Genomic DNA, 26307 nt, shown 5'->3' on the forward strand with positions numbered 1-26307 from the left:
TAGGGAAAAGGTGTAGGAGGTCCTTCTGTCTATGTGTTGCTTTCATTGGTTAATAAAGGAACTGTTTGGAGCCTATAGTAGAGCTGTGGGGGAACAGAGCTAGGAGGAAAAATTAAAGGGAATGCTGGGAGAAAGAAGGCGGAGTCAGGAAGACACTATGGAGCTGCCAGAGTTAGACATGCTGAATCTTTGCCAGTAAGCCACTTCCACATGGTGATATACAGACTAATAGAAATGGGTTAAATTAAGATATAAGAGTTAGCCAATAAGAAGCTAGAGCTAATGGGCCAAGCAGTGATTTAATGAATATAGTTTCTGTGTAATTATTTCGGTTCTGGGTGGCTGGGATGAATAAGTGGATCCTGCAACAATTTAAAATTCACTTTTTCAACAGCCTTTCCTAGTAGTTAAGAAAGTCTTCAAAAAAGTGAAAATTTTTTAATTTGAAAATTGAATTAAAATATCTATCAAGACTTGTGCCCTTACATAAAAAACATTAAAGTTAAAAGTAGTCAACAAATAAATGAGTTTTCTAATGAGTTAGAGCTTCATTGTTTGGTAAAGTAATAAATTTACTTGTGGTATTTAGTAAACTCAAAACTCCATTTGTGATTTCATTAAGTATTCTGAAGAATTATTATAATGGAGCTAAGGATACTATTTTTTAAAAAAACCTTAGTCAGCTCTCTTCCCCCCTCCCCTCTGGGGCCACAAGATCTCCCCAGAGCTGCTCCCTTGCACACTGGGCCTGGACTGTGGGCTCAGGCCGGCAGGGGCATTTCCTTTGCTTTGAGAACCTGCCTGAGGACAGGTAAGCTCTGTCTCAGCTCAGCCACACTCCTGGCCAGCAAGAGACAGTGATCTTCTAGCAGACATCCATTGGAGGAGGGGTGAGTTTTCTCCTATCCCGAGGGCTTTGGCTGGGAGGAATTCAGACTTTCCCCGCCCCCCTCGACTTTCTGATCACCACACAGAGGCGGGTCCTCCCTGCGGAGCTCTCCCAAATCCTTTCCCAGCCTATATCCAGGTACACCTTCCTCTCTTTCTCCCTCCCCTCTGGGGCCACAAGATCTCCCCAGAGCTCTCCCTTGCACGCTGGGCCTGGGCTGTGGGCTCAGGCCGGCAGGGGCAGTTCCTTTGCTTTGAGAGCCTGCCTGAGGACAGGTAAGTTCTGTCTCAGCTCAGCCACACTTCTGGTCAGCAAGAGACAGTGATCTTCTAGCAGTCATCCATTGGAGGAGGGGTGAGTTTTCTCCTGTCCCGAGGGCTTTGGCTAGGAGGAATTCAGACTTCCCCCCCCCATCGACTTTCTGGTCACCAGGCAGAGGAGGCTCCTCCCTGCAGAGCTCTCCCGAATCCTGTCCCAGTCTTTATCCAGGCACACCTTCCTCTCTTCCCCCCTTCCCTCTGGGGCCACAAGATCTCCCCAGAGCAGCTCCCTTGTGCGCTGGGCCGGGGCTGTGAGTGCAACTCGGCAGGAGGGAGTGCCTGTATTTCAATAGATTACCTGCCAAAAGGTAGACCTTCTGTCAGTGAAGTCCCTGCCCAACAAGGGAAACTGACCCGCTACGAGAAGTTCCAATAGAGAGCATTTGAACGAAGAGATGGGCAGACGCCAAGGCAAGACCTCCTCCAACAATCTGAAAAACAACATGAAAACACCAGATCCCAACGACCCTACAACAGAAGGTCTTGAACCTCTTAATTCAGAAGAAGTGGACAAAAATGCCATTATGAAAGCAATAGAGTCCCTTAAACAGGATATGAATAACTCCCTTAAAGAACTGGATGAGAAGTACAACAAAAAGATTGAAGAAATGAGTAAAGAAATGGATGAGAAATATAACAAAAAGTTCGAAGAAATGAGTAAATCCATGAATGATACACTGGGAAACCAAGAAAAAACAATCAAACAGGTAATGGAAACAGTTCAAGAATTGAAAACTGAAATGGAGGCAATGAAGAAAACACAAAACGAGGGCCGGCTGGATATGGAAAATCTAGGTAAATGAACAGAGACTACAGAATCAAGCATAACCAATAGGATACAAGAGATGGAAGAACGAATCTCAGAGTCTGAAGATACCATAGAGAAAATAAATGCTCTGATCAAAGAAAACAGCAAATTCAATAAATTCTCATCACAAAACATTCAAGAAATCTGGGACACAATTAAAAAACCAAATCTAAGAATAATAGGGATCGAAGAAGGAGAAGAACTGCAGATCAAAGGGCCAGAAAATATATTCAACAAAATTATAGAAGAAAACTTTCCCAACATAAAGAATGATATTCCTATGAAGGTTCAAGAAGCATACAGAACACCGAATAGACTTGATCAAAAAATAAACATCCCCTCGCCTTATAATAATCAAAACACAAAGCATACAGATTAAAGAAAGAATATTAAGAGCTGCAAAGGAAAAAGGGCAAGTAACTTATAAAGGTAAACCTATCAGACTTACACCAGACTTCTCTATGGAAACCATAAAAGCCAGAAGGTCCTGGATAGAGGTACTGCAGAAACTAAGAGAGCATGGATGCAAACGCAGACTACTATACGCAGCCAAGCTATCGTTCACTATCAATGGAGAAAACAAAATATTCCAAGATAAGAACAAATTTAAACAATTCGTAGCCACAAACCCAGCCTTAATGAAAGTAATAGAAGGAAAATCACAACCCAAGGAATCCAACATTGCCAACATTACCTACAATAACTCAGACATCTAGCGACCCTTCACGACCTTAACTCAAAAAAGGTACACATACAAACTCTATTAAACAAATAAACAAAAAATAATAATAACCGGAGTCAACAACCACTGGTCATTAATATCACTTAATATTAATGGACTCAATTCACCTATAAAAAGGCACAGACTAAGAGATTGGATAAGAAAACAGGATCCAACATTCTGCTGTTTACAAGAAACACACCTCAAACACAAAGATAGATATCTACTCAGAGTAAAGGGCTGGGAAAAGGTTTTTCAAGCAAATGGACCTAAGAAACAAGCAGGTGTGGCCATTTTAATTTCCAACAAAATTGACTTCAAACTAAAATCAATCAGAAGAGATGGAGACAGACATTTTATACTCATAACAGGAACAATTCATCAGGAGGAAGTCTCAATCCTGAATATCTACGCCCCTAATATAAAGCCTCCTACTTTTCTAGAACTCAAGGCAGTCATCAAACCACAGACACTAATAGTAGGAGACTTCAACACTCCTCTCTCACCAATGGACAGGTCAATCAGACAGAAACCTAACAGAGAAATAAGAGAATTACTGGAGGTATTGAATCAAATGGACTTAACAGACATCTATAGAACGTTCCACCCAAATAGGAAAGAATAAACCTTCTTCTCTGCAGCTCATGGAACCTTCTCGAAAATTGACCACATACTCGGTAACAAAGCAAACTTCCACAGATACAAAAAAATATTAGTAACCACCTGTGTCTTGTCAGACCACCATGGATTAAAGTTAGAATTCAACAACAGTGCTACCCCCAGGAAGCCAACAAATTCATGGAAGTTGAACAGTCAACTACTGAATCACCCCTGGGTCAAGGAAGAAATAAAGAAAGAAATTAAAGTCTTCCTTGAATTTAATGAAAATAAAGACACAACATACTCAAACCTATGGGACACTATGAAAGCAGTGCTAAGAGGAAAGTTCATAGCACTAAGTGCCCAATTAAAGAAAACGGAGAAAGCACACATTGGAGACTTAACAGCACACTTGAAAGCTCTAGAAAAAAAAGAAGCTGATTCACCCAGGAGGAGTAGAAGACTGGAAATAATCAAACTGAGGGCTGAAATTAACAAAATAGAAACACAGAAAACAATCCAAAGAATCAATGAATCAAAAAGCTGTTTCTTGGAGAAAATCAACAAGATCGATAAACCCCTATCCAAATTAATCAAACGGCAGAGAGAGAACATGCAAATTAATAAGATCAGAAATGAAAAGGCGGACATAACCACAGACACAGGAAATTCAGAGAATCATTAGATCTTACTACGAAAATTTATATGCCACAAAGTTGGAAAATGTAAAAGAAATGGACATTTTTTTAGATAAGTACCATATACCAAAGTTGAACCAAGACCAGGTGAACAATCTAAACAGACCTGTCAGTCGTGAAGAATTAGAAGCTGTTATTAAAAATCTCCCTACCAAAAAATGCCCAGGACCAGATGGTTTCAATGCAGAATTCTACCAGAACTTCCAGGAAGAGCTAATACCTATACTCCTTAATGTATTTCACAATATAGAAACAGAAGAGTATTGCCAAACTCTTTTTATGAGGCTACAGTTACCCTGATACCAAAACCACACAAAGACACAACCAAGAAAGAGAATTACAGACCAATCTCACTCATGAACATTGACGCAAAAATATTCAATAAAATACTGGCAAACCGAATCCAAGAATACATTAGAAAAATTATCCATTATGACCAAGTGGGCTTCATCCCAGAGAGGCAAGGCTGGTTCAACATATGCAAATCTATCAATGTAATCCATCATATAAATAAACTGAAAGAAAAAAACCATATGATCATTTCATTGGATGCTGAAAAAGCATTTGACAAAATTCAACACCCATTTATGATAAAGGTGTTGGAGAGACTGGGGATACAAAGATCATACCTAAATATAATAAAAGCAATATACAGCAAGCCGTCAGCTAACATCAAATTGAATGGAGAGAAACTCAAAGTCTTTCCACTAAAATCAGGAACACGACAAGGCTGTCCACTCTCACCATACCTCTTCAATATAGTGCTTGAAGTTCTAGCAATAGCAATAAGACAACATAAGGGGATCAAGGGGATACGAATTGGAAAGGATGAAGTTAAACTTTCGTTATTTGCAGACGATATGATAGTATACATAAGCGACCCTAAAAACTCTACCAAAGAACTCCTACAGTTGATAAACACCTTTAGTAATGTGGCAGGATACAAGATCAACTCCAAAAAATCGGTAGCCCTCCTATACACAAAGGATAAAGAAGCAGAGAGGGCAATCAGAGAAACATCACCTTTCATGATAGCCACAAATAGCATAAAGTATCTTGGGGTAACTCTAACCAAGGAAGTGAATGACCTATTTGACAAGAACTTTAAGTCTTTGAAGAAAGAAATTGAGGAGGATACCAGAAAATCGAAAGACCTCCCCTGCTCTTGGATTGGGAGAATCAACATAGTAAAAATGGCAATTCTACCAAAAGCAATCTATAGATTCAATGCAATTCCCCCATCAAAATTCCATCAAACTTCTTCACAGACCTGGAGAGAACAATAATCAAGTTTATATGGAAAAACAAAAAACCCAGGATAGCCAAAACAATCTTATACAATAAAGGAACTTCTGGAGGCATTACAATCCCTGACTTCAAACTCTATTACAGAGCAACAGTATTGAAAACAGCTTGGTATTGGCATAACAACAGAGAAGTAGACCTATGGAATCGAATAGAAGACCCAGGTATTAACCCACAAATGTATGAACACCTGATTTTTGACAAGGGAGCTAAAGCTATACAATGGAAGAAGGATAGCATCTTTAACAAATGGTGCTGGCATAACTGGATGTCAACCTGTAGAAGAATGAAAATAGATCCATATCTATCACCATGCACAAAACTCAGATCCAAATGGATTAAAGACATCAACATTAATCCGACCACTTTGAACCTGATAGGAGAAAAAGTAAGAAGTAGTCTACAAGACATAGGCACAGGAGACCACTTCCTAAGCAGATCCCCAGGAGCGCAGACAATAAGAGAAACAATAAATAAATGGGACCTACTGAAACTGAGAAGCTTCTGTAAAGCAAAGGACACTGTCAGTAAGACAAAAAGGCTACCTTCTGACTGGGAGAAGATCTTCACAAACCCCTCAACAGACAAAGGTCTGATTTCCAAAATATACAAACAACTCAAGAAACTAGACACTAAAACTCTAATTAACCCAATTAAAAAATGGGGTACTGAACTGAACAGAGAATTCACAACAGATGAACTTCGAATGGCTAAAAAGCACTTAAGGTCATGCTCAACCTCCTTAGCGATCAGGGAAATGCAAATCAAAACAACTTTGAGGTATCATCTTACACCTGTCAGAATAGCCAAACTCAAAAACACCAATGATAGCCTATGCTGGAGAGGATGTGGAATGAGGGGAACACTCATCCATTGTTGGTGGGAATGCAAACTTGTGCAGCCACTGTGGAAATCAGTGTGGCGGTTTCTCAGGAAACTGGGAGTCAACCTCCCTCAGGACCCAGCAATTCCACTCTTGGGAATATACCCAAGAGATGCCCTAACATACTACAAAAGCATTTGTTCAACTATGTTCATAGCAGCACTATTTGTAATAGCCAGAACCTGGAAACAACCTAGGTGCCCCTCAATAGAAGAATGGTTAAAAAAGGTGTGGAGCATATATACATTAGAGTTTTACTCAGTGGTAAAAAATAATGACATCTTGACTTTTGCATGCAAATGGATGGAAATAGAAAACGCTTTACTGAGTGAGGTAAGCCAGACCCAAAAAAAGGATTATGGTATGTATTCACTCATAAGTGGATTCTAACCGTAATTAAAGGTCTTTGAGCCTATTATTCGTGATCCTAGAGAAGCTAAATAAGAAGGTGAACCTGACGAAAATCATGTAGCTATCCTCCTGGAGATTGGAAATAGACAAGAGTGCCAGGTAACCTCGGGTGCATGTGGGGGTGGGGGGGGCTGTTGGAAGGGGAGAGGGTTAGAGAGAAGGGAGTAGGGGAGGAATGGGGAAAGATCGGCGGACTGGGATGGGGGGGAGGGAGGAAGGATGGATATGGGATCAGGGAAGTATATACCTCAACTAAGGGAGTCATTTTAGGGTTTACAAGAGACTTGAGTATAAAGGGGATCCCAGGTCCAAGGAGAGATCCCCAGATTGTTCTCTGGACAGAGGAGAGGGTGCCTGAACTGGCCTTGGCCCACAACCATACTGATGAACATTTTGCTCCCTAGGTCCAAACGAGAGGCAGAAGGAAGGAGAACGTGAACAAGGAGGGCAAGAGCAGAGGAAACCTTCATCCGACGTTGGATGGCGATACAGACGGACACCCATATTGGAGCACCGGACGGAACCCTCTATGGTCCAAATGAGGAGCAGAAGGATGAAGAAAATGAAAAAAGAAATCAGGACTGCGACGCACGCCATCACCCACTGATACAAGGAGACTGATCTAATGAGAGTTCACCAAGGCCAGCTGGACTGGAACTGAATGAGCACGTGATCTAACCAGATTCTCTGAATGTGCCGGATTCCCTGGATGTGGCGGGCCCGGAGTCTTTCTGAAAAGCCATTGATAATGACACTGGGACTTGTTTCCTTTGCATATACTGGATTTTGGGGATCCAGTCTGTTTGGATACTCACCTTCCTGGACCTGGAGGGAGGGGGGAGGAACTTGAACTTCCCACAGGGCAGGAAACCCTGACTACAATTAGGGATGGAGAGGGAGGAGGAGAGGAAGTGGGGGAAGTGGGAGGGTGTTGGGAGGAGGGGCGGAAATGGAAACTTTTATAATTTAATAAACTTTAAAAAAAAAAAAACCTTAGTCAAATCCTAGTAGCCTCAATATCTTATAAACAAAGATAACAAGAGCAGGAAGGTTACATCATATCAGGGCAAACCATATACTTTGTATGTTTATTATTATTTTTTCTTTCTTAAAATACAGCGTGACTAACAAAAATATCATAAATATCTTCACATCATACTCTGTTTCCTCTAGACTCATGCAAACTCAATTTTCCTACTGCTCTAAAACTTCAGAAAAAGATAAGAAGCAAAACATGCATATCCTTTATATTTTAGTCTAACAGTAAGGACATTCTATTCAATACTATACTGGATTATAAAACAGTAAGACTTAAATGATATATTGAAGCCCGGACACTAATTTTTTAATCTGATGATTACAGTCTTCAATTCAAGAAATATAATTGAAACACTCACTAATATTTTAATAAGGAAGAAAATTATCAACCTCAGTATGTAAAGACCTAAACTCTCTCTTCAAAGAGATCTCCTGAGAAAACTTATCACCTGATTTGGCAAAAGAATCTACTTAAAACTCTAAAATATACAAGGCACTAGTTCAAGCTGAGCAGGGAAAGGAACAAGCACAATAAGATCCTAGTAGCAAAAAAAAAAAAAATACATTCTGGTAGCAATTAAATATAAACAAGAAAAATAATATGAGAAATATTATGTATATTAAGGAGAGATGTTCAATAAAAAAAATTACAGCTGGGTAGTGCTGGCACACACCTTTAATCCCAGTACTCAAGAGACAGAGGCAGGCAGATCTCTATAAATTTAGGCCAGCCTATTCTACAGATTGAGTTCCAAGATAACCAAGTCATAGCTTTTACACAGAGAAACCCTGTCTTGAAAATCTATAAAAATAAATAAATAAATAAATAAATAAATAAATAACACCAAAAGAAGGAGGAGGAGGAGGAAGAGGAGAAAGAGACAGAGGGAGGAGATAATGGAGGAGAAGAAAAATTGCTACATGACTTGAAATCAGAAGGCTACCATAGGTTACAGTGATGAAGCAATGTTCTAGTTGAGTTCAAATGACAAAGAACATCTATCTCTAGTATGGTAGAAGGGAAATTTTTCCCAGATCAGTAAGCAGTATACAGTTCTCCAGACACAGGCATGGAAATTATGAGGAAATGAGAGAAAGTTAACAGTCAGCTGCTCATTGGGGAAAGCAAAGATAATTTGGGTAAGGCCAGGAATACATGAGACAGAAAATGAGTTCAGAGTTCTGGAAGTATAAATTTGATGGATTTGAGAAAGATGGAACTACAGAAGCGTTAACTATCAAAAATTTAGAATGACACCACGCATCCCAATGTACAAACTTAGAAATTTTATTACAAATTCAGCTTAGTTTTACTTAGATTTGTTTGTACCCTTTTGAGAGTAAGCTTGCATTAAATATCAAGTATTATAGTTTCAAATTACAATTTTCTGTAAATATAATCAACTAATGAGAATGTTAGTAAAACTTAGGAGCTGAAGCGGTCAAAGTACAAGTTATGTTCTCGTCTGCACTAGGTGACCACCTGTTTGGAGACTGAACTTTGAATGTTTGGAGCAATTAACTGTATACAATTGGTTGTGTACTTCTACCCCCACCACATTGTCCTACATTCATTAACAGATAAGACTGTCCTATATGCAACTGGGAATATCTAGTGGGAAACTGCAGATTTTTACCATATATTACTAATGCATATGGCAAAATCTAACTTATAAGGAATCTATTTTAGAACCATATTGGTTTTGTTAAGGACTATACCAATTTGTTTTGCAGCTTGTAGTATATCTTTTAAGTCTTCATTTATACTTTGCATTTTATTCTTCTCTAGTTTTTCATTCAAAAATTTGACTATCTTCTTCCATGTGAGGCCCAATTCTAAAACTTGTTCATGAAGTTTGGATCGCTTCAGCTGAAAAAGAGAGTATAACATAGAAATATTCTGGTTAAAGTTTTTCTCCAATCCATTATTTATCATGTATAATTTGCATTACATAATAGCTATTTTGCACTACCCAGATATCAAAGTTGTATCTACTCAAACATAAATTAATTATTCTCAGAAAGAACATAATTCAACAGGTCACAGATTGAGCTGTGCAAGGAAAAAATGCTTTAAAATAAATGTTTACTGTTTTAATTATAAAGGATATACCAAATAAAATTCATATACCAAGGTAGAAAGTTCAATAATCCTAAGCTGACATGAAAACATCCCATCATATTCATTTCCTTTTCTGTTTTTAATATGATTATAAAAATACGTTTTGACAAAAGGCATTCGAAGACTATTAGAGTCCCCTTATTAGTCATTTCAACACAATGAAATAGCACTGTTTTCCAAAGCATGACCCAGGAACTAAAGGTTAGATATAGATTGTTTTCTATATACACTCTTTTCTTGAAACCATAAATCTTTTCCTTCTCAAGAATTGATTACAAAATGCAATAAAAGTTTCATGTCAGATCTCTGGCTTTGATCCATTGACAAAAGTCATGAAACAATCTAACAAAATAAAGAACTGGTGAGTCAAGCAAAGACCTATAACTTTACTCCTGCTTGCACTGACGATGCTCATTATTCATTACTTTTCTTCAATTTTATAATCTCAAGTGAGGTCGGGCAATTTGAGTTAAGAAGAGAATAGGAAAAGGTATATTTGAAATAGACTGGCCATACAATGGCTTTAGCTGTTATAATGATGTCATAGGTACAATGATTCATTTTAACTTTCATCTCTACTATTGTATATGGTGAACACTATCTACGATTTAAAAGTCACATTAAAACAAAATTTACTAAATATGCCATTTTCCATTCTCGGATAGCAAAAGTATTTAAAAAACTAAAGTAATAAATAAATGACATGGGGGAAAGGTATGTAGTCTTTATGTTCTTAAACTGCAAAATCTTTGTATTATCAATAGTTCAGAATAATTTGCAAGGCCTTAGGAAAGTAAAAACAGAAAACAAAGTATATTAATATTCATTAAGAATATATATTATAATTTTTATATTTATTACCGTAAGAAATGTAAGAATCATTGTGAAGAGTGTTTTATGGTATGACACAATTCTGCATCATTAGAGGGAAGTCTACCAAAAGGCTGGTAAGAAGAAGTTAACTTTAACATTGTATAAAGACTGCATCAATGAAGTTTCAGCCTACCAGGAAATTATGATGTCACTCTGCAATAAAGTTAACTGAAAAGCCAAAAATATAAAAAAAAAAAAACCGCTTTAAATTTTTCTTTTAAAGAAGAGCATTGAGGTCTTTATAAACTACCTCCTATATTCCCACATACAATAAATATATCATGAGGACTATAATCCTTGATTATGATGCCAAACATTTAACTTTTCTACCAGAGTCAATGTATCATTTACAGATTTAAGACTCCATAAATTTCATTCTTAATATGAAATATGTATGTATGTATGACAGCTTTTGATCATTTACCTTTTCAAACAGTATACAATATAATCATATTCAGAAAGAAATATAATTTAAAGATTAAAATAAGTAAACTCCTTACATTAGTCAAAATCTATGTATTATGAGCTAAATTGCTTCTCCTCAGAATTCATATTGAAATTCTAACCTCCTACCTCAGCAAGCGATTAATGTCATAGTCCCATCTGATTGATTTAATTACAGAAAAACATACTATGGACACTCAAGAATACCAGGGATAAGCTTCTACAGAGGAAAGATCCTGGGAGACACAATATGAAGACTCTTATCTACAATCCATAGACGAGTTTCCAGGGAAAAGAGTCTTTGCCTTGATTCTGAACTTGAAACTCCAGATCTACAGAATACAAAATTTGTGTTGGCAGAGCCATCAAAACTATTTTATTTTATATTAGTCTATATAAATAAATGTATCATAGATTAAGAACTTTTCTAAGAGTCTCACTTGCAAATATTTTACATAGAATTTGCAATACATCTTAGTATAATTTACTTTTCATAATGTATTTAGAATTACATATGACTTATTTTTATAAAACTTACCTATATAATTAAGTTTATTTTTAGAAGAAATTCACTGTGAAACCATATGCCCTAATTTGTTGCTCAGAAATTGCAGTCATTCAATCAATATAAAAAGTGACTGGCGTTCTTTCCATAAAACTCCAAAGTGCTAACCACGTTGTCCAGGTAGAAGCTATGTTTATAGTGAACATAAACTTAGCGCTATGTACTATAAAGCTGAGTCATGTAAGGAAGTTTGTCCACATCAGTCATTTTCAGTTAGTTTTACATTACTGTTAAAAATTTGGAGTTCCAAACATTTTTATTATTACCATTTATTTCTAAAGTTTTGATCATAATAAGGCCTTACAACTAACTTCTTTAAGCATTGAATGTACTCTTATCAATTATATGGATAAGTCAACTATGAGACCAACTATAAAACTTGAAATTATTCCTATGTTAAGGTTCATGTGCAAAGAATTTAACAGGAGACTTAAAAACATGCCTAGTTGATTCAAAATAAATGTAAACTAAATCACAAAATTAACAGAAAACATGAAGGCCTGTATTTGATTATTCCCTTTGATAGCAGTCAGAGGTGTTTAACATTAAGTATACTTCAATAAAAACATCAGTATACTCAATCTCCTTCTCAGGACAGAAATAAGATAAAATGTTCATTTTAAGCATATACAATGAAAAAAATGAAATGTCAAATATTTATCCATACTCTTTGTTTTTAATGGTTTTCACCTAAAAACATTTACCTTTAAGTCAGCTACTTCTTCATTATAATTATCTTGCTTGGTGACATTTGAAAAGGAGCGCAAGGCTCCTGTGAGCCGAGGTAAAGCCATCTTTTACTCAATCAGTGATCCATAGAAACAAGAAACTCGAAACTGAAACAAAACACAATGATATTTATCTGTTTAGAAATGACACAGATAATCAAACTCAACAAACTGACCTATACGAGAAAAATAAAAAACACCAGAAGCACTTGCTACCAATTTTAGTTTCTTAAGTATAGAATAAAATCTCCCAGCACAAAAAAACCAGATGTGCTAGAAACTATAACAATTCTATCACATCAGACAAAACAGACTTTAGAGCAAAAGGTAAAACAAAGATTCTAAACAGTAATAAAAGACAACATATATAAAAAGTTTTTCGTTCATATGCATGGCTTTAAAAATTAAAAATTAAAACAGACCTCCAGAAAGAAATGGAAAGTCCAGCATCAATGTGCAGTACAAAGACATCAATGACTGATGGCTCAATTCACATGCCACCCCCAAACCCTATCCCTATCAAAATTCAATAAAGATACACACAGAAACATATACTTTATGATTAAAAATATACATAATGTACATTTGAAAATTTTAATTACATTGCACACACGTGTGCACATGTGTGTGTGCACGCCTCTCTGTGTGTGTTTGTGTGTGTGTGTGTGTGTGTGTGTGTGTGTGTGTGTGCGCGCGCGTACAGGCATTTACCTGCCATGGTACAGAGAGATCAAAGAACAACTGTGGGAGATGGTTCTCTCCTATCTTATTAGATCCCAGGATTATCAGGCTTGGCAGCCTTTACCTGCTGAGTCATCCATCTTGCTGACCATGAAACAGTTTTAAAACAGTATGTTGTATACAACAGTATAAAGTCTCAACAAATTTCAAATGGTATTACATAAATCAGGAAATGATGTGGGATTCCCCTCTATATGCTGTGAATACCACTGGTTAATAAAGAACTCTCTTAGGCCTGTACATGCTAGAATGTGTGTGTGTGGGGGGGGGGGGGGTTGCATGGGACACTAAACTGAATGCTGGGAGAAAGAAAGCAGAGTCACACAAGATGCCATGTAGCCGCCAGAGGGGAAAGACGCAAGCTGCCAGCTGGAAACTTGCCGGTAAGCCACGAACCTCATGGTAAAATATAAAATAATGAAAATGAGTTAAATTAAGATGTAAGAGCTAGTCCATAAGAAGCGAGAGCTAATAGGCCAAGCAGTGATTTAATAGAGTTCTGTATAATTATTTCGGGAGTCTGAGTGGCCAGGAAATGAACAAGCAGCCTCATACAACAAGGAAATAATATTTTAACAATGTCCAGAAGTATCAAATCTACTCTGGAGCTCAATGTGACCAAGTTAGTTTGTTGACCTCTTATAGAAGTCATTCTCTTAACAAAATGTAATTAAATAAGAAGCAAAATGCAAGACATTAAAAACAAAGGAGAGAGCATGAAGATGAGTGAGAACTTGCTAGAATAGCTAAAGAACTGTACCTCACAATAGAGAAATTCTATAGAGAAAGTAAAATGACTCAACTTGTAAGTAAATTCTCCTGCTAGAGGACTCCAAGTTCTAGCTACTCAGCGGGAATACAGATAGGTGAGCAGCTGTGATAAAATTAACATGGATGGAAAACAAATTCTTGTGCACCAGCAGAATTTCCAGGCTCTTGGGCAACAGTACAAAAGCTTAGACAGGGACACAGGGATAACAGTAGAAGCAGAAGCAGTTTACTAAGAATGAATATCTTGAAATTTGCAGGCAAATGGATGGAGCTAGAAAACATCATATTGAATAAGATAACCCAGACCCAGAAAGACAATTATATGGACTCACTGATAATTGGTTTTTAAACACAAAGCAAAGAAAACCAGCCTACAAATCACAATCCCAGAGAACCTAGACAACAATGAGGACCCTAAGAAAGACATACATACATGGAAAGTAGAAAAAGACAAGATCTCCTGAGTAAATTGGGTACCATGGGAGAGGGTAGAGGCAGGGAAGGGAGCAGAGAAAAATGTATAGCTCAATAAAAATCAGTTAAAAAAAAAAGAAAACAATGAATAAACTTGCAAGGAGGAAGAAGGCCAGACCTGTGATGAATATTAGAAACTAAACAGCAGGCCGACAAGACAGTTCAGTGACAGGTGTGCCAGCTAAGGCATGTGACCTGAAGTAGATCCCTGAGACCCATCACATGATGGAGAAAACCAGCTGCCCCAACTGTTCTCTCTCTCTCTCTCTCTCTCTCTCTCTCTCTCTCTCTCTCTCTCTCTCTCTCTCACACACACACACACACACACACACACACACACACACACACACATGCACCAAATAAAACACAAAAAGAAAATCTTTTAAAAGATGGCTAATGCTGTAGGAAGAATGAGGACTTTTATGCCATATTTCTCAATCTTTCTCCTTTATGTTCTATCAGTTACATGCCAGCCTATGCTGGGCAGGTTGCAGCATTTCCTCTATCAAATGTTATCTTTCACATGTTAATCTCTCTTTGGAATGAGGTTCTATTGAAATTCACATCACAGTCTTCTGTTCCAAGATAATTCTGGGAGTAACATTTAAATGTTTCTAACATTGAGTAATATATTCTTGAAGCATTTGAAAGGGAAAGAAGTAAACCAGAAGTTAGCGGACAGTTTCTCAAACTTTATTGTGCACTAGTCACCTAGAAGATTCTTTTTTTAACCATGGGTGTTTTATTTTCATGTATGTCTGTGAACCACATGCCTGTGGAGGTCAGGCTAGGGCACTGGGTCCCCAGGGACTAAAGTTACAGTGGTTTTAGCCACTACATTGGTGCTGGGAATCAAACCCAGGTTCCTGTAGCCCTGAGGATTTCATAAAACATAAATCACTGCGGCCTACCAACCTCCTCCTTACTCCCAGTTATCTGATTCATCACATTCTACCACATTCACAAATGATAACACAACAAACCCCATACTTTAAAAATGTCTGGCTTTAAATAAATAAATAAAAATGAAAACAAAAATGATGACTGGCTTAACACAAGAAAGATATCACCTACTCTTAAATTAGTATTCAGTGTCTGTTCACGTCAAAGAAAATCTATGTAGTAAGAATCACTGGTCTCCATTTAGATTCAATCTGTCTCCTACTAGCCTTTCTCAACTATATTCCCTAAAAGATAAAACTGTACTGAAAGTATCTTGATAAACATTTTTTTCCCCTCTGTTCTACTGAGGACTGTACACAGGTAATTTCAGTAGAAAAGCAAGGCACACAAAGAATGCCTTCCAGCACAGAAGTTTACAAAATCAGAAGAATGATGGATACATTGTTTTCAGGATAACAAAAGCCAGAACTCTTCAAAGAAGGTCCTGATACTAAACTCAACATATTCTGCCTTAGAACCTCACAGATTTTAAAATGTAAGCATCAAAACAGGAAATACACGAAGTGTAGAATACACTGTCTCAACATGGTTTTATGGAAAACAGTGTACTTGGGACCACAAATTTCATAATTTTGACTATCTAACAGTAATATGTTGAGAAAGGACTGACAATAAAGTGATGTTGTTTCAAACTATACTGATAGGAAACTTCAAACAGGAATCTGTTCCTTCCTTACATTTTCCTTTAATCACATTTATCTCAAATTAGGAACATCTTGCAGTATATCATGGTTTCAATGTTTAACATATGACTTCAAAAAATAAACATCAACATAACCATTAAACACAAACCAACTTCTTCACCTGGAGTTCATCTGAAAAAACAAAAAGTTTCAAGTCTAGAGCAAAAACACAGCTGTGTAGGATACACTCACAGTAATGTTGTGTCAACACTTCAAGGATAACTTTAATTATTCATAATTCTACCTACCAAACAGATCCTATGTCTCTCTTAAGCAAAAAGAAACTGTCTTAAACAGTCCTTAGAAGTTAGGATACAGATTTGACTCACGGAGAACTCAGAAAGCACAGGAACAGATCATTAAACCTACATATACCTCACACAATATAAAATGTATGCTTGCATATTTTACAAACTTCTATGTGGCTCTCATATCATAATCACTCATTTATATTAACTCCAGGTTACCAACTCAAAGACTAAGGGGGACAGCCTACACAGGCTGACATCAAAAGCCAAAAGTTTCACATTCTACAAGATCCCACATTTCAACACTGTTTACACTTAACAAAACATAAGGAAACCTCTTCTTTTAAATGTCTTTGGGGAAAAAATGTTAAAAAACTACTTCAACATCAAAGAACAGTTACAAAAACTCAAAAAGAACAAACAAGCATATACATCACCTCTTAAAAAAGCCTGGAGCAGATCCAATACATACTATGTCATATTTCATATTTCAATCTTAACTATCCACATACTAGTACATTAAAAAGAGCCTGGGAAAAAATATGGTCAAAAGGTAAAATTTTCATTTAACTCTAACCATGAGTTTTAAAAGGAAAAAAAAAAATCAAGGAATTTATACCTGTCCCTTAAAAACCCTAAGAAGTTTAACTTGAAATGAAAATCTAAATATTTTTCTCTCAAAAGAAAAAATATGTATGTATATATTACACATACAAAACCAAAAGTCTAGGGATGTTCCAGGAGCAGGCTTGGATGTTTGGAATTTAAGAAAGTTTGAAACATCTAATAGTGCCACTCCCTGGTGAACAAGCATTCAAAAGTCTTTGGAGGCCATTCTTATTCAAGCCACCATAATCCACTCCTTGGCATTCCCCTAGGCTGGTAACCATATCATAATGAGAAAAAGAAAAATACATTCAGTTCATTTTCAAATATCCCCACAGCCTACACCCTTCTGCCTTAGGGTCACCTTTTCATTTTCATGTGTTTTCTCTTACCCTCCCCACAGTTCTCCCTTAAGTGTTTTCCCCTATCATGAGCTCATTTCTAGTTTTCTAGCACCTATATATACTAACGCCCAACTAAAGATATATATATACATAAAACTCAGAGCAAACGTGAGAGAGAACATGCAGTGTTTTGGATGAGTCTGAGTTACCTCACTTAATGTATTTCCCAGTTTCAAGTTTTCCTGAAAATTTCACTTCATTTTTCTTTATGGCTGATTAACATTCCACTGTGTATGTATATCACATTTTCATTATCCATTCATCTGCTGATGAACATTTAAGCATATACCATTTTCTTGCTGTTGTGTCTAGAGCAGCAATAAATATGAAAAAAACAAGAATATTCTACTAGATATCTGCTCAGGAGTGGTACATTACAGTTCAGTCACATGGAGTTCTGTTTTTATCATTTATTTATTTGACATTTCTTCATGAACGCTACTACTACATTTTGAATATCATAATATTTATGGACGATGGTGAGCAAAATCAATCTAGTGTCCACAATAGTGAATCACAGCCTAAAGAGGAAAAGAAGCCAACTAGACAACCTAACTCGAAGCAAAATAAAAGTTGATATAAATATAAGTTGATATAAAAAGCAGCAACAAAGAACATGACTAGAACTCAGAGTGGTGTGTTTAACATAACATGAAAAAGGATCATGATGGAACGTCAAATGTGAAGACTGAATCAGGCAAAGTGGGAAACATACATTAGCCGCATGATGAGGGTATGCCACATTCAAGGAGCATAGCACATTCAAGAGCACAGCAGTCAGAAACTGTACAACAAGCAATGGCATCTGACAGAGTAAAATCTCTTGAAAAGACATTAACCTGGGTAAATTTAGAAACTGTAACAGCCTTAAAAAGAAGAAAACAAAAAGGAAGGAGAAAAGGAGGAGGAAGAAGGAAGAAGAAGAAGGAAGAAGAAGAAGAAGAAGAAGAGGAGGAGGAGGAGGAGAAAAATCTCAAAAAAAAAGTTTTACTTGAACTGTATTTAATTAGGATCATTAAGACTACAGTGAAAGGAATGGATCGAACCAAGGCAAACTGGAAGCAGAAAGATTTGAAGTCTTGCAGAATTTCTAAACGAAAGATAAGCTGATAGTTCCTGAAATGAGATAATGACAGTGACTTAGAGAAAGGTAAATAAATCCAAGCAATTATGGACTATTAACTGCATTTGTAGTGGAGGGGATAAGCAGGCGACCAACTTCTACACTTAAGAAAACAGGAAGATAAAGGACTTCATAGGGCTAAAGCCTAGTGATTATTTTGTCTTTCTCTCTTGAAATGGTGTCCTAGTTTGTTATTTCTGTGATTTAAAAACATAATCAAAAACTAACTGGGGAGGAACAGGTATAACAAAACCATGACCAAAAGCAACTTGGGAAGGAGTAGGTTTATGATGTCATCTTACAGCTTAGTTTACAAACAGAAATCAGGGTAGGAAATCAAGGCAGGAACCTAGAGGCAGAATTTGAAGCGGAACCACAGAGGAATATTGCTTACCAGCTTGCTCAGCCTGCTCTTTTATACAACTCGAAACTGTCTGTTAGACAGACAGACCATTAATCAAGAAGATGCCCCACTGGCCTGTCAGTCTTCTCAGCTAAGATGGATCGTCTAACTAGTATCAAGAGGACAAAACTAGGGACATTCAGGTAGAGACAGCAGGAAGACTATTCAGACATAGAACTCAGGAGATGAGCCTTGTTTTAAGAAACATGAGAATCACCTGCAAAACCATAGGAATAAATTTAAAAATCATCTACAAAATAATGAGTGCAGTAAAAGACAACAGAAAGTGAAGAACAAACTTGCAATAATTAAGTAGAAGAAAAAAATCAATAAAAAAATTTTAACAGCAGGAGGCCATAAAGTCCAAAAGCAAAGATGTGTATACCAAAACAAAGTGTCACCAAAACAAAAGAAAGAAAGTGGTCTAAGATAGATGTTACAGTCAGTTGTATAAAATAGTATAAAAATATGTGGTAAAATGCCCACCGAAGTATTTCACCAGTGTTCTTCCAAAGTTCAGCTTTTAATACTGTATATGCACAATATCTCTTAAAAGGCATTAAATTGAACCACTAACGTCCTAATGCACTCACTCATCTTTTTGTAATATGAAGGCCAAACTCAAACAGTAAAGTGATCTTGCCACAAATCAATAAACCACCAGTCCCAGAACGCACATCCAATCCCAGAGTGTAGAAGTAGTGTGTCTCTTGCTGTTACACACTACCTTGTATAGTTTGTTGGCCTATATAGGGAAACTCAAAGCATACTTACTGAATGATATATATTTAGAGCATTAATTTGTCTGAAGATGATGATTATTATTACTACCAGTGAAATCCCCAAAATATAGAGCAGTGGTTCTCGATCTTACTAATGCCACAACCCTTTTCAATATAGTTCCTGGTGTTGTGGTGACTCCAACCATGGAATTATTCTTGTTGCTACTTCATAACTGTAATTTTGCTACTGTTAAAAATGGTATGGTAATGTAATCTGTGATTTCTGATGGTCTTAAGCAACCTCTGTGAAAGAGTTATTTGCTCATCAAAGGGGTCAAAACCCAAAGGTTGAGAGTCGCTGATATAGAGAGTACTAATAATTTTGAAAAACTTTTCAGTCCTTGAAGAATGTTCACAGACAGGAAGGATGGCTCAGTGTTAAAAGCCACCCAAGTTCCTTTCCCAGCATCTATATCAGGCAGTTCACAGCTACTGGTAACTCCAGTGTCTTAGCTAGTGTTCTATTGCTGCGAAGAGACACCATGGCCATCTGCAGCTCACAGCTACTAGTAACCCCAGTGCCTTAGCTGCAGCTGTGAGCTGCAGATGGTCATCGTGTCTCTTCACAGCAACAGAACACAGAAAGAGAGCTAGACACTGGTCTGGCTTGGGCTTTGGAAACTTCAAAGTCAACTCACAACGACACACTTCCCCCAACAAGGCCATACTTCCCAAACCTTCTCAAGAAGTGCCAGTCCCTGAAGATTGAGCATGCAATTCTAAGAGCCTATGGGGGCAATTCTGATTCAAACCATCACACCTTGCTTTGGGGAATCCAACACCCTCTTCTGGCCTCTGCAGGCACCCATCCACACTTATGTGCACATACATATATACATGATTAAAAGTCTTCACAAATAATGTGTTTTTCCTACTGGTCATGAAGGTACTACTCCACAGCAGTCATTAAAAAAAAGGAAGGAGGAGGAGGAGGAAAGAAAGAGAAAAGAGAAGGAAAAAAGGTAGGCAGGAAAGCAGGCAGGCAGGAAGGAAAGCAAACTGGAAAAAATACACTGCAATTTTTGTATGATATCAACCTGAAACTAATTGCTTCTTGAAATCTTGAAAACAAGAAAAATTCTTGTTTCCTAAATCAACACAAAAGGTACATTTATTCCTATTTAAGCATAGAAGAAATTAACAGAGTTTCAGAGTTCCATCTGACAAGGGCAAAACATAAGCAGTCTTAACAGTGAGCATGAATTTCTTCTTTGTAAACAGAAATTGGGTTTTATCATATCACTTTCATAAGCCCTATTTACTAACAACTATAAAGTGTCTTTCTACCCATTCTCTTAACTTAAAAGGACACAAAAATCTCTGAAAATGTCAAGTTTCAGTAGTTGCTTCCGTAATTACCCAATAATCCCAAAATAGATTACTTTCCTTCTTTTCAAGATCAAGGTTGGTAGAACAGGTATTATGCAAATTAAGAGGTCTAAGATATGGGTTTAAAATTGAAGTTGTTAACAATATGAACTAGGTGCATATTGTAATCATCTGAGGAAACTGTGCCAGAAGTTTGGCTACTTAGTATTTAGTCAGTACTGAAGAATATGTATTCGCCTCTTTAAATAACAATACTCACTGCCCAGCAATTACTAAATTAAAATGCATCATGAAAACGTGTACTGTTACCCATTAATTTTTCTTATTACTAGTTTTATTTACATGCCATACCATATTCCAATCTAATGTTCCATGTCAGTACAAACTTTAACAATAAACAGAATTCCTAATAATTCTATTTGGAGAGTCCAAGTGAAGAAAGATTCACCAAAACTTAACAAAAGCAAGAAGAAAATTTATACTAGAGAGGGTGCTCCTATGGCACAAACATTCGTTATTCATATCCCCCCCCCTTTCTATTTCTGAATGCCAAGAACCTTTACAAATTAAGTTAGGTTCCCATTATCTTCCTAGCTTCGTTAGTTTTGGCTGGTGTTCCTGTGAATCACTCTCCAAAGAGAACACTTAGTAACTTCATTTTCTAATCAGCAAAATGAAAAAGAACCACAAGGGGTATTGCTAATAACCCTTTCAAGATAATTAAAACTTGATTAGGCAGAATGATGATGAAATGAATTAAAATCTTCTAATAAGTTAAAGATGTCAGAAATAAAACTTGTAAAACATCACAAGGAAGCAGAAAAAGATAAAACTAAGAGCCTTCTCAACCTCCCTTGCCCAGCTATATTTACAAAAAACTTCTTAAATGGCAGTGCTGGGTCCTTTACATAGAGACTACTTGATAGGTGTTGAGCTACGCAAAACATACAAGAAGTAAGTTACTCCAAAGCTTACTTGGAGTAAAAGGCACATTTTCTGATGGTTACTAAGTATATACTGAGAATTCCTTATCCGAAATGATTGAAATTAAAGTGCTCCCAGATTGAGGCTGGTGGGTTTTAGAATATCTGCATGTAAAATGAGATAGGCTGGTGACGGAGACCTACAATTAAAGAAGATTTATTTATCTTTTATACTTTATACTCAAGTCTGAAGCTAATTTTATTCAGTATTTTTAATAACTTTGCCCATGAAGTAGAATTTTTGACTTCTTATGTCACATCAGTTTTTGAATCCCCAAATAACAAAAAGTTTCAGCATGGAACTAGAAAGTCTTTAGCAGCTACATTTCAGAAATGAGGCTATATCCAGAACTTACAAAGAATTGCAAATATTAAATACCAAGGAAATAAAACTCCCCAAATCAACAAATGGGCAAATGAACTGAACACACAGTTTTCAAATAGAGAAACACAAATAAAATAGCTATTTTAAAAGTCTTCAAAATCCTTAGCCAACAGGAAAATGCAAATTAAAATTTAGAGATAACACTTGACCCTAGTCAGAATGACTATCAAGAAACTTGATAACAAATGTTAGAGAAAATGTGCAGAAAGAAACACTTATGCACTGATGGTAGGGGTGAAAATTAATACAGGCATTATGGAAATCAGTTTGAGGAGTCCTCAAAATTAGAACTATCTTATGACCTATTTATTTTACTCATGGGCATATACCCAGAGTATTCTACACTCTACCATAGAGGTATTTACTGTTTCTTTATTCACTGTGGACAGAAAACAGAACCAACCTCATTGTCCATCCACAATGTGTGTGTGTGTGTGTGTGTGTGTGTGTGTGTGTGTGTGTGTTGGAATACTCAGATTTAAAGAAAACAAAAATCAACAAAATTTGCAGGAAAATGGATGGCTTAGAACTGAGGTTCTCAGCCTGTGCATCACAACACCTTTGGATGTTACATATCAGATAGCCTCCATATCAGATGATTATGATTTTTAACAGTAACAAAATTACAGTTGTGACATAGCAACAAAATAAATTTATGAATGGAAGTCACCACAAGTGTGGATAGCAGCATTAGGAAGGCTGAGAACCGCTAGTTTAAAATATCTGTTAATGAGGTCACATAACCTCAGAAAGAAAGAAAAATACATGTCCTATCTCATAGGCAGCTACTAGTTGTGTGTGTACTTGCCAGTATACAAATGCAAACATAGGCTCACTGAATATATAAAAAGGAGAAGAGTTAATATTAGGTGATAAGGAAGAAATGAATGTAGGTAATTGAAAAATTACCTTATTTTAATTTTAAAATTAAAATAAAGAGATTTATTTTAATCTCTTAAAAGATTAAAATAAATCTTAAAAAGATTATTACCTTAAAAGAGATTATATAGTTTTTTTCTTTTCATTTTAACTGTCATGGATTTTTCAATTATTTTGGTGGATAAGTGAGTAAAAAATATATTTGATAGTGAAATGTAAAATCCAACATGAAACCTTCACAATACTCTAGCTATATATGTGTGTGTGTGTGTGTGTGTGTGTGTGTGTGTGTGTGTTCACTGAGATGGCTACTTTCTCTGCATAGTTTTTTTTTAATTTACAAGCTTTTTATACTAAAATATTAATTATAAAACTTTAACAACTTTGAGGAGCACTTCATATTTTGAGTTTTCAGATTAAGGATGTTCAGCCAATCCTCATTCTCTCCTCAGTAGTTCTGCATTTCTCTCTGCACAAGCTCACAATTTAAATTTTAATTTCACATAGCTACCTTCTCAAAGTTGAAAACTGTATTTTCCAGAGAGGCTTATGCAAACTCTCTTCTCAAGAAAGGTGTTATAAAATAATAAGTTTACTTTCTATTTATCATACAGGTCCCTGATGAAATGTTTTGTGTGCAGACTTCCTATAATCCAAGGCACAGACATAGGAAATCAATACAACCACTGTAAATACTGGGGACAAAAAAGAAAAAAAAAGAAAACATGTTTTTTTCTACACAGAAATTCATTTCCAACTGTTGAATTAAGATTCCTCCTGAAAAGGTGTTTGCTAGTGAACTATACAAAGTTCTATGACTGTGTATATGACAGGGACTTTCTATGTCCTAGAAAAAGACCTGATCAGTCGTCCTCATCAACTTAAGATCATGAAACCCAACACTGCCAAGTTCAACAGAAGCGCCATATATGGGGTGCCCATGCATGCTTCAGCATCGCCAGGGCATAAATTCATTTCATTTCAGGCCTCCCACAGTCCCTGGACTTTGATGAAGAGCAAGTGAATGAATGAATGAATGAATGAACCAACTATAAAAAGAAAACTATTCAACAAGGATCAAGAAAACTAGTCTTGAAAAGTTAATTCACTCATACACACACACACACACACACACACACACACACACACACACACACACACACACAAAACACTAGCCTACATTTAACTGACATCTCTATGAACATTTTAATGAGACACTAATGTTATAACCATTGCGAAAAGCTAAATATACAGCCTGATAGAGCATGTGTACTAGACATAGGAGCCGAATTAGGAACTTGAGAAAATTAAAATTCAAAAAACAAATGTTTCACTTATGAATCTACAAAGGATGAAGACGATACAGCGACTATTCGTTCTAATACTAACCCAGGGGCAAAAAGAAAATACGGTTGCCAATTAAACTGTGCCTGTCATAGCACACATACCAAACTCGGGTAAGGCTAAACTTAGATTTCTTTTAAAGTAAAGAAAAACAAATACATGAGTCCACTGCATTCCACCAAAAACTACCTCACCTACCCACAGAACCTCACTAGCGTATCCATTTCTTTATTTTAAAAATGACATTCTAGATTCCTCGATTACTAAATTCACAAACAACCCTCAACTCTATAGCCCAATCTAGTCACTTTTCTGTGTAGTTGGGAAAACCTAACCCAAGAGATTTCCCGTTCAAAACCTACGCGAAGGAAATGATGTTGCCATGGTTTTATAACATATTTTTAAAAAGAAAAGAAAAGAAAAAAAAGAAAGTAAAAATAAAAGAAAGAAAAATAAAAACAGGTTAGACACACAACAGAAAAATCTCGCCTAGTGGCCACGCTGAGTCTGCACACGTGAGCAATCGCTCTGGAGTTTTCAATCCCACCTCCATCTACAAACTTCGGCGAGCCGGGCCGCGGCCGTGGGATGACAGCTCGCTCGGCCAGGCTCTTCCGGGCTCCGCGACCGCCCCGCCGCACACTCCAGCTCCGCCGCCCGCGCCCTCTCTCTGCCCAGCTCACCTCAGTCCCGCCGCCGCACGCGCCTCCGGCCTCCGGGAGCTGTGAGTCCTCTTCTCGAGTGAGCGGAGGGCTGCGCTCCGCCCTCCTCCGCAGCCCACGCTGGCCCGCCGGCGGGGGTCGCCCGCTACCACGGCGAAGCGCGGGATGCCCGGCGGGGACAGACCCACAGATCCCCAGACCGGCGCGGAGGGACGAGGAGGGACGGGGCGGGCGCCGGCGACGCGTCACCGGCCGCGACGCCAGCGTCGACACGTCAGCACTCGCGGCCCTCGGCCACGCCCACCTAGGCGGTCTGCAGGCCTGCGGGTGTGGGGTTGGTGTGGAAGTCTGTGTTTTTCCTGCGGTAGCTGGCTTGCTGCGCGGCTCCTTTACTGTAGTGGGCTCCTGGCTCCCTCCTGTCTCCAGCGGCCTCGTCTTCCCCACCCCAAGCCCCTCTTATCTCCGATAACAGCGTAGAGAACACAACCGTGAGTCAGAGTCCCGTGGTCGCTAGAAGGCTCCGCCCATCTGCTGTAGGTGCAAGTTTCGTTTTCCCTAAGTTTCATGTGTTCTCAACTTAGTATTTCTGAAGTTATTTTTGACCGTCAAAACAAAACACCTGGCGATACCTTAGTGCAACTGGCAAATTTAGAAAAGCTAACCTAACTACTCTGCGTTGTTGTTAAATTTTAACTGTTGAGCTAGGGTGCAGACGTGATATACTTGTTACCCTTCCAGTCCCCTTCTTTCCTAGGTAATGTGTCCTAATACTTACCAGATCTCTGTTTTATAGAAACAGCCAGTATTAAGCGAATATTGATCAATTGCAGACGCACTGGAAATCCTGTATTCTAGACTGAGTATTCTAGATTGAGATAGATTCTCAATCATGGTAGAATTATTCCAGGGAATAAAATAATGAAGATAACTCAGCCGAAAAGAATCATGAAGTATAAATGGAACTTGATAGGGTTCAATAAAAGGAAAAGTTACTGGATTGTGAACATGGAAGACTCATCCTGTGATACAGGTTTGTTTTATGGTGACCTGAACTTTATGAATAAAGATTTCAGGTTCTGAGAATCTCAATCTCTTCTAACATAGTACAAAGAACTATATGCG

General features: G+C 37.4%; 1 protein-coding gene across 2 annotated transcripts in view; it reads right to left on the bottom strand.

Annotated features, from left to right (window-relative positions):
• Ascc3 (activating signal cointegrator 1 complex subunit 3) overlaps positions 1-25412 on the bottom strand; it is a 317613-nt gene extending 292201 nt beyond the window's left edge. Inside the window, exons 1-3 of one of the 2 annotated variants that reach the window (XM_048449042.3) lie at positions 25207-25412; positions 12382-12513; positions 9393-9543 (exon numbers count right to left, since the gene is read on the bottom strand). In XM_048449042.3, the coding sequence (XP_048304999.3) occupies positions 9393-9543; positions 12382-12471 (241 nt within the window). In that variant the 5' untranslated portion in view covers positions 12472-12513; positions 25207-25412. Of the gene's footprint in view, positions 1-9392; positions 9544-11241; positions 11445-12381; positions 12516-25206 lie in introns of those variants that run through there. The other variant, XM_048449043.3, reaches the window with a different exon arrangement.
• Positions 25413-26307: the final 895 nt, after the last annotated feature.

This window comes from Myodes glareolus, chromosome 1 (genome assembly GCF_982192425.1).
Source record: "Myodes glareolus chromosome 1, mMyoGla1.1, whole genome shotgun sequence".
Classification (NCBI taxonomy): Eukaryota; Metazoa; Chordata; class Mammalia; order Rodentia; family Cricetidae; genus Myodes; species Myodes glareolus.